Source organism: Triticum dicoccoides, chromosome 7A, assembly GCF_002162155.2.
Source record: "Triticum dicoccoides isolate Atlit2015 ecotype Zavitan chromosome 7A, WEW_v2.0, whole genome shotgun sequence".
Classification (NCBI taxonomy): Eukaryota; Viridiplantae; Streptophyta; class Magnoliopsida; order Poales; family Poaceae; genus Triticum; species Triticum dicoccoides.
Genome location: NC_041392.1, coordinates 436,910,943 through 436,921,159, shown reverse-complemented (window position 1 = coordinate 436,921,159; position 10,217 = coordinate 436,910,943). Strand labels below are relative to the sequence as shown.

Below are 10,217 nucleotides of genomic sequence, written 5' to 3'. Positions count from 1 at the left end.
AAATATACTTCATGAAAATTCATTTGAAATCGTGATTCGTTTATAATATGTGAGCAATTTTTTAAGTCATGAACGTTTTGTGATTTTTCGAATATTTTTTAAATTCACAAACAGTTTACCATTTTCCTACTTTTTTTCAAAACTCGCAACTGTTTGATATTTTGGAAATCTGAAATTAATTTTGAGATAAAAAACCAAAACAGAAATAAAAAAGTAGAAAGAAATAAAAAATAGGGGGCGCCATGAATCCGAAATTAATTTTTAGAGAAAAAAATAAAATAGAAATAAAAAAAAAGATATAGAAAACAGGGGGCGCCACGACCCGCAGATGGGCTGGCCCATTACTGCGCTTAAGATGGGTAAAAAGAAAGAGAAAAAGCGTGAGAACCAGGTATCGAACCCTGGTCTCCTGTGTGGAGCATTGTAGCCTCAGCCATCGCACTACTCATGCATTGTTGGTATTATATCGTATCCACATTTAATAATAGAACCCGGAAGCGATATTACAAATTAAAAACGAATCGTTTTTGCCACTTATGGGTGGCATTGGTGGGTAATTATTGCCAACTTCGAGGGTTGTTTTTATGACGTACGGGCAGAAACCCAATTCTCTTTATATATTAATAATAAGGTAAAGAGGTAAAGAGTAAAGAAAGGGACATGTTTTTTGGAAAGGGCTTAATGAAATCACCGCCAAGATAGCGAGCCCAGCCCAGCGCGTGCGGCCTAGCCCAAACAGCTCCTCTGATCCGGACCCATAGTCGGAAGCCTTGCACCAATCTTGAGGCACCCCCGCTGCCGCCTCTTCTCGCGCGCCGTGCGAAAACAAAACCCTGCCGTCTCCCCTTTCCTCTGCGGCGTATCTAGGGTTTTTACCTCCCCGCTCCGCCTGCCCACACGCGCTTCCCTCCAGAAGCTTCTAGACACTTCAGTCGGAGGAGCAGCTCACGCCGCAGCAGCAGCCATGGCGTCCACCAAGGTCCAGCGTATCATGACCCAGCCCATCGTACGCTCCCCGAACCCCTCGCACGCATATGCTCTCCTCCTCTTTTTGCATCTGTTTCCTAACGTTTTGGCGCTTTTGTTTCCCGCTGCTGCGACGGTCGGCGAATCCATGGTGCGCGACGGCAGAATCTCATCTTCCGGTTCCTCCAGAGCGTAAGTGTTGACTGAGGGGGAAAAAATAACAATTCGTCTGTATTTTTTTTCCACCTTACGTTTTAGGGTTGCTGACGGTTCGCTCGAGCTAATTTGGTTCTAATTTTGGTGCAGAAAGCGCGCATCCAGATCTGGCTTTTCGAGCAGAAGGATATGCGGATCGAGGGTCGTATCATCGTAAGTTCCTTCACCGATTTCTTGTTCAAATTGATAGAATTTAGCCTCACCAATCCCTCTGTGGTCGTTCGCATGTATGTTAAGTGAATGTAACTCTGTATCTGCATACCATGTGGCTTTGAGGGTAAATTATTAACATGTATTACTTGTATCTCAGCAAGTGGGGGTGAATTGATTAATACTCTAGTATAATGATAAAACTGGTAACTTAGTAGAACACATCTGTTTGTTTGTTTTGTTAAAAGCTAACATGAAAATGTGTTGGCGTCTTTTCTCAAGAATTGGTAAACACTTGCAAATAAATCTGCATGCTCAATACCAAAGATTAATTAAGTGCTTGGACAACCAACATGATATGTGCACTCTTTAAGCATCTGAAATTGATGCTAACTAGCTGCTAATAGATGGGTGAAACCTAGCATTTCTTTGTGTAACTTATGCTTTGTCTGGTCAAGAGGGACATAACCTAGTTTCAAGCTTTATTATTTCTTTGTAACACTGAAACCAACCCAATCTTGACCTTTAAAATCAAGGAACAAGTAGTTACTTGGTTCCTTGTGGAACCACGAACAAGTAATAATAGCACTATCCATGTGCCCAGTCAGAACTTCACCATACTAGATACTGAAGTGTTTGTAGAAGGTATTTTCTAGATGTGTTCCTTTTGGGACCATAGTGGTCATGGGCATTGTTTTTTGAGTCGTGAATATCATTGGTGTAGGTTTGTGGTAACTTGATTGCAATCTAGATAAAGAAATAGTGGTTGGTGATGGATGGTAACCACAAGTGTGCTTACTCAGTCAATGATATTAATAGTTTTAGCCTTAGAAATTAGCTTATCGTAACTTTTTGCCCCAGGCTCAGGACCTTCCCTTTGTAACTTACTGTTAGTCAAACATGTGTGTTTGGTGCGTCCTGTCTCATGATTTTTTTATCACTCTATGTGTTGTTTTGAATCACCCTCAAGACTTGCAATCCCCCCTTCCCCTTGTTAACGAATATGATGCTTATCGGTGATTGTGTTTGGACAACTAAGTATATAGTCCAGGGGGCTAAAAATGCCTTTATTTTAAATTACACTAAATCTTTCATCCTACACATTCTCTAGAACTGAAGCATAGGTTGCTGCCTAAGGCTTCAGTATGATTTTTCTCTTGTCATGGTTTGGTTTTACCGACGAGTGATAAGGTTGTGATGTGCCTATGCTGTGTGCTGCTTCAGTTGTGTTTGCATTTCTTTCCAGTTTACATGTTTGAGTCGCATCTTAATAAGTCCACATGGGCTCCTGGGTTTTTCAGTATTGTGCCTGTCATATTTTTGCTGCCATACCCTCACCAGTTTCTCAGACTTTTGTTGCCATATCCCTTGTCTCTTTCTCTAACTTTTGCTTTTAAAACTGTGAGAAGAAAGAACAGATTATTTGGCTGCCTATATTAGATTTGCCTGAAGGATTGGAGTATCACCAAAGAACTAGCTATGGACAGGGGTGCGTGGAAGCTTGCTATCCATGTGCCAGAGCCATGAGTTGGTCGCGAGATCTTATGGGTTTCACCTCTAGCCTACCCCAACTTGTTTGGGACTAAAGGCTTTGTTGTTGTTTGTATATTAGATTTGCCTGTATTATAATCATCTCAATGAGACAAGTTGGTCTGAAGCATGCCAATAACAGATTTCACATACAGTCAATTTAAAATATCCTTTTTCACTGTATCCTTGTTTGAATGGTTTGTGTACATGTGTGGTTTATTGTGTCATATTGAGGAATGCTGGGTTTTTATACTGTTTGTGTGTTCTGCAGGGCTTTGATGAGTACATGAACCTGGTTCTCGAGGATGCTGAGGAAATCAACATTAAGAAGAACACCAGGAAATCGTTGGGTTAGTACATTTGTAACCAAGCTTTATCCTAACAGAACTAAGGATAAACATTATCTCATAAGTTCTAGTATCTAATTTCTATTTTGGAAATTGGCAGGAAGGATACTCTTGAAAGGTGACAACATAACTCTGATGATGAACACGTAAGTGAAAGTGCCATGAACCATTGAATCCATGTTTTTGCTCCTGTAATCGCAAGCAACAAGGCCTCTAAATTCTGCAATCTCTTTTTTTTTGTTGCAGTGGAAAGTGAAGCTTCTCTCTCTAGGATGGCTGGCGTTCTCGTTCCTGTGTTGAGCATTCCTGTGATACTTTGAACTCCACCCAGGCTGAAATGCATGTAGCTTGTCGTTGTGGTCACTGAGCATATGTAACGTCTGTTGTCTATCTATGAACCCAGACCCAGTAAATCCATTCTGTCGACTCCGTGCAAGATGTTTGATCAAGATGATGAGCTTATCGGTTGCGTTTAAGATTGACATGAACAGACCTTGTTGACTTTTTCTGTTGTTGAGCTTATTAGTTACTATGACTGTATGTTATGTTCTTTCATTGCTTATGAGTGAAACGCTTGATTTCCCTCGTGCTGAAGGACTGCTAGCTGAAACTGAATTTGCTACCAGATGACTCGGCAAAGTTAATTATCAACATAGATTTGTACATATCTTATTCTAGGGTACAAAGTTCATTATAAACATAGATTTATCTGTATATGATTGGAAAGAACATAATCGGTTTTAAAATCTTTTCAAAGACTTTCTATCAGGAAATATCAATAGCAATTGCACAAGTTCTTATGTTCATCACAGCGATAGCAATGCAAGCTCATAATCTCCCTTACAGATAATCTGATTGGATTCACTTGCTGGATTCTTTGCTTGTGATCATAAGATCAAACACACATGTATTGCTTGTGATGATATGAGATCAAACGTACATTTAAGATCAAAAGAAGAACCACCTGCTCTTAGCCTTGTTCTTCTTGCTCATCATCTCCTTCCTCTTCTCCTCCAGTTCCAGTCTCTCTTCCTCGTCCTCGCTACTCGTGCTGCTCTTGTCTCCCTCTTCCTTCTCCTCGGCGTTGCTGGCACCACTGCCGGCAGTGGCGACGTCGAGCCGCGCGGCGTCCATCGCCCACCGCATCACCTTCTCCACCTCGTCCTCCTCGTCCGATTCCCCTCCCAGATCCTCCAGCCGCACCCTCGTCTCCTTCTCAGGGCAAACCGCCGCGCCTTTCAGCGCCGCGAACCGTGCCTCCATCTCGTCCATCCCGCCGGCTGTAGGGGCGGGGGCAGCACCTGGCCGCTTCGGCGCCGGCGGGCGGGACCTGAGCGCGTCGAGGCGGCGGGCGAGGTCGTCGTCCAGTGGACCGGGCCCCTCGTCCAGTGCAAGAGGGTTCGAAGCGGCGGAGAACGACGACGAGACGAGGTGGGAGTTGGCCTGGAGCTTTAGGAGCACGGCGTCCTGCGCCGCCCGGAGCAGCGCTTCCACCTCCGCATCGTCGCCCACCGGCTTCCGGCCGCCGCCGCTCATCGTGGTGGATTTCGCGTGGAAATATTCCCTTCCTCGCCTTCTACAGACTACAGTCCACTGGGTTCTGCCTTCTGCGTATTTGGTGACTAGGGCGAACGGTCCGTGTAAAGCCCAGTCCGTCTCCGTCCCAGTCTAGGCCCATCCATTAGTGATCAATTTGTTCTAAAAACAGTAATTGCTTTCTTTTAATAATCGCAAAATGAATTAACCGTATTCATCCCCACCTTTAAGCTTCCCAATGGCGGAACCCTAAGCTAATTCCACGCCTCCCACCTCGCCCAGCGCGCATGGACCAGCCGGCGTCGGACGCCGGCGCCTGCCTCGAGGTCCGCCTCTTCTACGTGCGCCTATCGCCCCGCAGCTCCGGAGCTGCCGCCCCGCCACGGCTCTCGCTGGCCATCCACCACGCCGGGACCGAGGCCTCCCCCTCCTCGCTCCCTCTCCGCCTCGACCGCTGCGACCCAGTCTCTGGCGAGGCCACCTACGTCTCTACCGCGGCCGCGCGCCTCCCCCCGCCCGACGCCTCCTTCGAGGTTGCAGACCACCGCGACGCCGCCCTCCTCCGAGGCACCCTTCGAAGGTGCCCTGACGCCAAGGCCGATTCCCCTGTCTGGGCGATCGACTGCGTCCCCGCCGATGCAGCGGCGGCCTCAGCCTCGGCCTTTGAGGTCTATGTTGCCGGGTACTGCGCAGGTGAGCCCGCCGTTCTTACGCGAGCCCTGCGGCTGGCCACCCCGGAAGAGGCTGCTGGCGGATTGGTTCGCCGGCGATCAGCACCTTTGGCGGTGAGTTAATCAAAATTCGACAGCATTAGTTGCTCCATCTTACTGATTAGTACGACCTACAAGGGATGTAGCTTTGCTATATGAACAATTGTGGCAACAAAAAGGGTCCTAATAATGTAGTATATGCATAAGCTGCAGAATGGTTGCTCCATCTTACTGATTAGTACGACCTACAAGGGATGTAGCTTTGCTATATGAACAATTGTGGCAACAAAAAGGGTCCTAATAATGTAGTATATGCACAAGCTGCAGAATGTGCCTACTTGTTTGAACTATGATGGGCACCAGATGACAGGCAAATGCTCTGATAGCCAGATTTTGTGTGGACTTCTCTTCCAGTTCTTCCTATAGATATAGTAGTGTCTCGTTATTGTAACTGCTTTGCTCGTTCAGGGTGTTTATGGTTGCAAATTTGCCTTGCTTTTCAGCAAATATTTGTCGCCAACTGTGCTATCGCTACGCCCGAAAATGGAAAGCTGCTTTAGATGTTAGACCCTCCCTGTAACTTTCCGTTGTTAACTGATTATGACTGGTATTCTGGTAAAAATGTCTTTTACTAGACTTTTAAATTTATGTATTTTTTGCCTATTGTTGCAAAGTACTCTTGTAGATTTAAAACAATATTTAGAAGTGTCATGGTGATTATTATTTTTAGTATTAGTGTTGTCGGTACATTTGATAAATATATTCTATATGGATGGAAATCCTAGCCACATAGTCTATTATTTATTTCTGCGTTGGCTAGTATAGCTTGGAGTATTATAAAGTTGAACGTAACTTAATCTTTTTGCCATGTGATCATGCATTAGATCATACATGTAGATCTCATCTTAAAAAGATTACCAAGCGGCATATTATGTAGTAAGATAGGAACTGGTGGTGTAGGGATGCTGCTATTATCCTTTAGTAGCCTGATTCCATAATACGCATATTACCAAGCGGCATAATGTGCCCCCTCTTCAAAATTGGATCAAACAGGTATTCTTATGTTATGATATTACCTAACAATGCAACAAAGGTGGCCAAATTTACTTTGCAACCAGACTCATGTCATATGTTAATAAGGGTTTGAAACTTCAAAGCACGGAGAATTACACCTGTTAGCTTAGGTCTACTTTCCAGCCGTCTCTTGGTAAATTTTTCGCAGTGTTTCCTTTGATGATTCGTGTGAGCCTGTCAGTGTGAGGTCACAGGTATTAGGTTCCATGAGTTTTTGTTTCAATCTTGCTGTTTCAGATAATCTTGTTGTGTTCAAGGTTCAGTGACAGTGGGAAATTGTTGCTAAGTCAAGGTATTACAGCATTTGATGCCGTGTCTATTACTGACATTATCTCGGGGTATTTGCTTTGTCACACTTCAGTTGGAACAGCATGCTTGGGGTGAATCTTAGTTTCTTATTTATTGAACCCCTAAAATTTCTGTTAGTTAATTAGTGTCTCTTTCTCAGGCTATGTGTGATGAAGACGAGAGTGACATGAACATGGGAACCAGGGCATACCCTGAAGGATGGTACTCTGATGACGACGACGGGCAACTCACATGGTTCAACGCTGGTGTTAGGGTTGGCGTCGGGATTGGGCTGGGAGTCTGTGTTGGAGTTGGTATAGGCGTTGGGCTCCTCATGAGCTCCTACCAAGCAACGGCCAGGAACCTGAAGAGGCGGTTCTTCTGACACTGTCGCTACAAAGGGCTCGGACGGCCAGTAAGTAGAGATGGCCCATCCGATGATGTTCCGCGCTGAACCAACCGCCGTATGTATAGTTGGTGGATTTGTTGTTCGTTGCATTGTTGCTGGTCGTCTGGAGTTTTTGACTTGTGTAGCTCTCATATCTGTGTATGTAATCTGTGAAGGTGTCCCTGAACTTGTGGAAGTGGCAAAAATGGACTTGGCATGGAGCAGACGCACTGTGGCCTTATTTTGTAAGCTTCAGAATTGTGCTACAAGTCAATAATGTGTATACAAGTGCGACAGCCTTTCGCTATGAGCGAATGTTGTCGGATGTATGTTTCGTCAGTGTTTAGAAGCACATGATAGTAGTAGGTAAAGACTGTTCGTTAGGCAACTTGTCTATGATGAGCCGTTCTGCCTTGCAGAACAAAATTGTCAATGTGTTGTAGATGGGAACTTGGCGAAAAGGGGGAAAAGAATGCTCGGCGAGGGATCGTGTACAGTAGTTGATAAAACAAAGGTCAAAGAGAGAAATCGTAAGAAAAAGTCTTATTTAAGAGGTCATCTCTTAGCATAAATTGTCTCACCCAAGCTTTTAGGAAAACTAGTTATTAAAGATAAGGCTAAAAGATAACCCGTTGATAAGGCTTAAGATAAAACTATCTTATCAATCACTGTACATGTCATAAGACAATAAAAACATATGTACAATCTTCTTATCTGTAACTAGATACCCCTAAGACCAACTTCAATGGGGCGACTTAAACGGACGACGATTTCGTCTGTTTTTTGTCCGTTTGGGTCGGACGTCCGCCCGACGTCCGCCCTGTTTTAGATATGGGTCAGTAGCGCACTCAATGTGCCGACCCATGTGTGCCGGCGTGACGAGTTGGCCGCCCTATCTATACCAATATAAAAAGACCCAAATGGGCAGATCCAAACCATCTCAACCGTCAAATCATTTTATCTAGTGGTTTAAATCGCTTCAATATTGAGCACCAAACACATTTAACGCTCTAATTATCCACCACTACCATTGGTTATAAACACGTTTCGACTCAACGCTATCCCATGAAATCTGCCATGTAATTAATATCCTACCATTTCCGTGAAAAAAGTAATTGATATCTTACCAAATACCAACGTGCAACAGATATATCTTACCTAATATAACGTGCAACTAATATCCTACCTAATATAAACGTGTATTGCACGTACATCATACTAGTTTCAACAAATAGCTCATTTTTACATTGAATATGCATTTAAACATATAGTCAAATAACATAGTTTGAACCGAATAAAATAACATAGTTTAAAAGCCAAATAAAAATAAAAATGTCTCACATAGTTTTGCAAGCCGAATAAAAGAAAATACATCAATTGGTTGCCAACATGAGCCCACATATGCTCAACCAAATTATTTTGCAGTTGCACTTGAGTTTCCCAATCACGCATGTCATGATGAAATTGGGTGAATTGTTCAAACGTTATCGCTCCTCCATGCTCAGGCACAACATTCTCACCTTGAAACTGAAACCCTTGATCGTACAGATGTTCTGGGCGCTCGTCTTCTACGATCATATTGTGCATGATCACACAAGCAGTCATCACCTCCCTCAGTTTCTACGTGCTCCAGGTATTAGCAGGATACCGAATGCTGCCCCATCGAGATTGCAAAACACCAAAGGCACGCTCGACATCCTTCCTAGCACTCTCTTGCTCTTGGGCAAATCTTTTCCTCTTCTCTCCGACAAGGTTGGGGATTGTCTTGGCAATAGTGGTCCACTGAGGATAGATGTCGTCACCCAGGTAGTATCCTTTGTCATAGTTGTGGCCGTTGGTAGTAAAGTTCACCGATGGGCTGTTACCTTCGGCAAGCCTAGCAAACACCGGCGAGCATTGAAGCACGTTGATATCATTGTGTGATCCAGCCATGCCAAAGAAAGAGTGCCAGATCCAGAGGTCTTGAGACGCCACGACCTCTAGTATGGCAGTGCAAGCCCTGACATGGCCCTTATACTGCCCTTGCCAAGCAGAAGGGCAGTTCTTCCACTCCCACTGCATGCAATCTATGCTGCCAAGCATCCCTGGGAAGCCCCTGCTGGCATTCATCGTCAACAAACGGGTTGTATCTTCAGGAGTCGACTCTCTTAAGTACTCAGGGCCAAACAAAGCAATAACAGCCTTGTAGGACTTATACATGGACTCTAGGCATGTAGACTCGCTCATACAGATGTACTCGTCAATGAGATCACCGGGCACTCCATATGGAAGCATTCGGATGGTGGCAGTGCATTTTTGATAAGAGGAGAAACCAATCTTGCCAACGACATCCTCCTTGCACTCGAAATAGTCACCATAGACGACCACCCGCTCTCTAATTTGGTTGAAAAGATGCCTACTCATACGGAAGCGGCGGCGGATTTTTTGATGTTTGAACAACGGATTTGTTGTATCAAAGTAGTCCTTCCAAAGAAGGAAATGCCCTCTCTCTCTGTTGCGATTCAATGCCGGAAGGTGGCCCGGAATGGAGCCACGGAACAACGGCTGCTGGCTGTTGAGGTGGTGATGGACCAACACGGCAGCCAATATCTCCTCCTCGTCATCGGACGACGAATCGTCGGAGTCGCAAAGGAAATTGTGAAAGAAGAACTCGTTGGCGGAGTCCATTTTGTACCTTGGCAAACTGTCGAACAACTTGTGGGCGTCGACGAAGGAGACGGCCGGCGAAGGGAGCCGCGATGCGCACGGACCAGCTAGCTGCCTTGCCGGCGTCCGATGAGTGGGACGGCGTCCTACGAGCGTGCCGGTGAGGATCTGACCGGGGCGGCGAGGCGGTTTCTTGGTCGCGGTCGCGGCGGTGTGGTGGGGGAGCGGGGGTGGGAAGCAGTCGGCTCCCCGGCGGCAAGACAACAGTGGCGCGACGTGGGAGTTGGCGGCGTTGCTAGGCGGATGTTGCGGTGCCGGCAGCTGGCAGAGTCACCAGAAAAAATGGGCGGCGGCATTGGTGACGAA

General features: G+C 45.4%; 3 protein-coding genes across 3 annotated transcripts; 2 read left to right on the top strand and 1 right to left on the bottom strand.

The window, feature by feature from the left end:
- Window positions 1-809: 809 nt before the first annotated feature.
- LOC119328144 (small nuclear ribonucleoprotein E-like) lies at window positions 810-3,780 on the top strand. The gene is made up of 6 exons (XM_037601167.1): window positions 810-1,006; window positions 1,132-1,158; window positions 1,273-1,335; window positions 3,134-3,212; window positions 3,310-3,355; window positions 3,456-3,780. Exons 1-6 carry the CDS (start codon window positions 965-967, stop codon window positions 3,463-3,465), a joined length of 267 nt encoding a protein of 88 aa, XP_037457064.1. The 5' UTR covers window positions 810-964; the 3' UTR covers window positions 3,466-3,780.
- A 192-nt stretch (window positions 3,781-3,972) lies between these two features.
- On the bottom strand, window positions 3,973-4,817 carry LOC119328143. Its single transcript, XM_037601166.1, has one exon. It carries the CDS (start codon window positions 4,743-4,745, stop codon window positions 4,158-4,160), a length of 588 nt encoding a protein of 195 aa, XP_037457063.1. The 5' UTR covers window positions 4,746-4,817; the 3' UTR covers window positions 3,973-4,157.
- LOC119328142 (uncharacterized protein At1g01500-like) lies at window positions 4,812-7,544 on the top strand. Its single transcript, XM_037601165.1, has 2 exons — window positions 4,812-5,530; window positions 6,978-7,544. The coding sequence occupies exons 1-2, from the start codon at window positions 5,033-5,035 to the stop codon at window positions 7,200-7,202; spliced, it is 723 nt and encodes a 240-aa protein (XP_037457062.1). The 5' UTR covers window positions 4,812-5,032; the 3' UTR covers window positions 7,203-7,544.
- Window positions 7,545-10,217: the final 2,673 nt, after the last annotated feature.

Bases quoted from the DNA above. Each gene is read 5' to 3' on its own strand.
- LOC119328144 (XM_037601167.1), top strand. From the start codon at position 965: ATGGCGTCCACCAAGGTCCAGCGTATCATGACCCAGCCCATC. The intron at 1,336-3,133 runs GTAAGTTCCTTC...TGTGTTCTGCAG, and splicing joins GGATCGAGGGTCGTATCATC to GGCTTTGATGAGTACATGAA. The intron at 3,213-3,309 runs GTTAGTACATTT...GGAAATTGGCAG, and splicing joins GAACACCAGGAAATCGTTGG to GAAGGATACTCTTGAAAGGT.
- LOC119328143 (XM_037601166.1), bottom strand. From the start codon at position 4,745: ATGAGCGGCGGCGGCCGGAAGCCGGTGGGCGACGATGCGGAGGTGGAA.
- LOC119328142 (XM_037601165.1), top strand. From the start codon at position 5,033: ATGGACCAGCCGGCGTCGGACGCCGGCGCCTGCCTCGAGGTCCGCCTC. The intron at 5,531-6,977 runs GTGAGTTAATCA...TCTCTTTCTCAG, and splicing joins GGCGATCAGCACCTTTGGCG to GCTATGTGTGATGAAGACGA.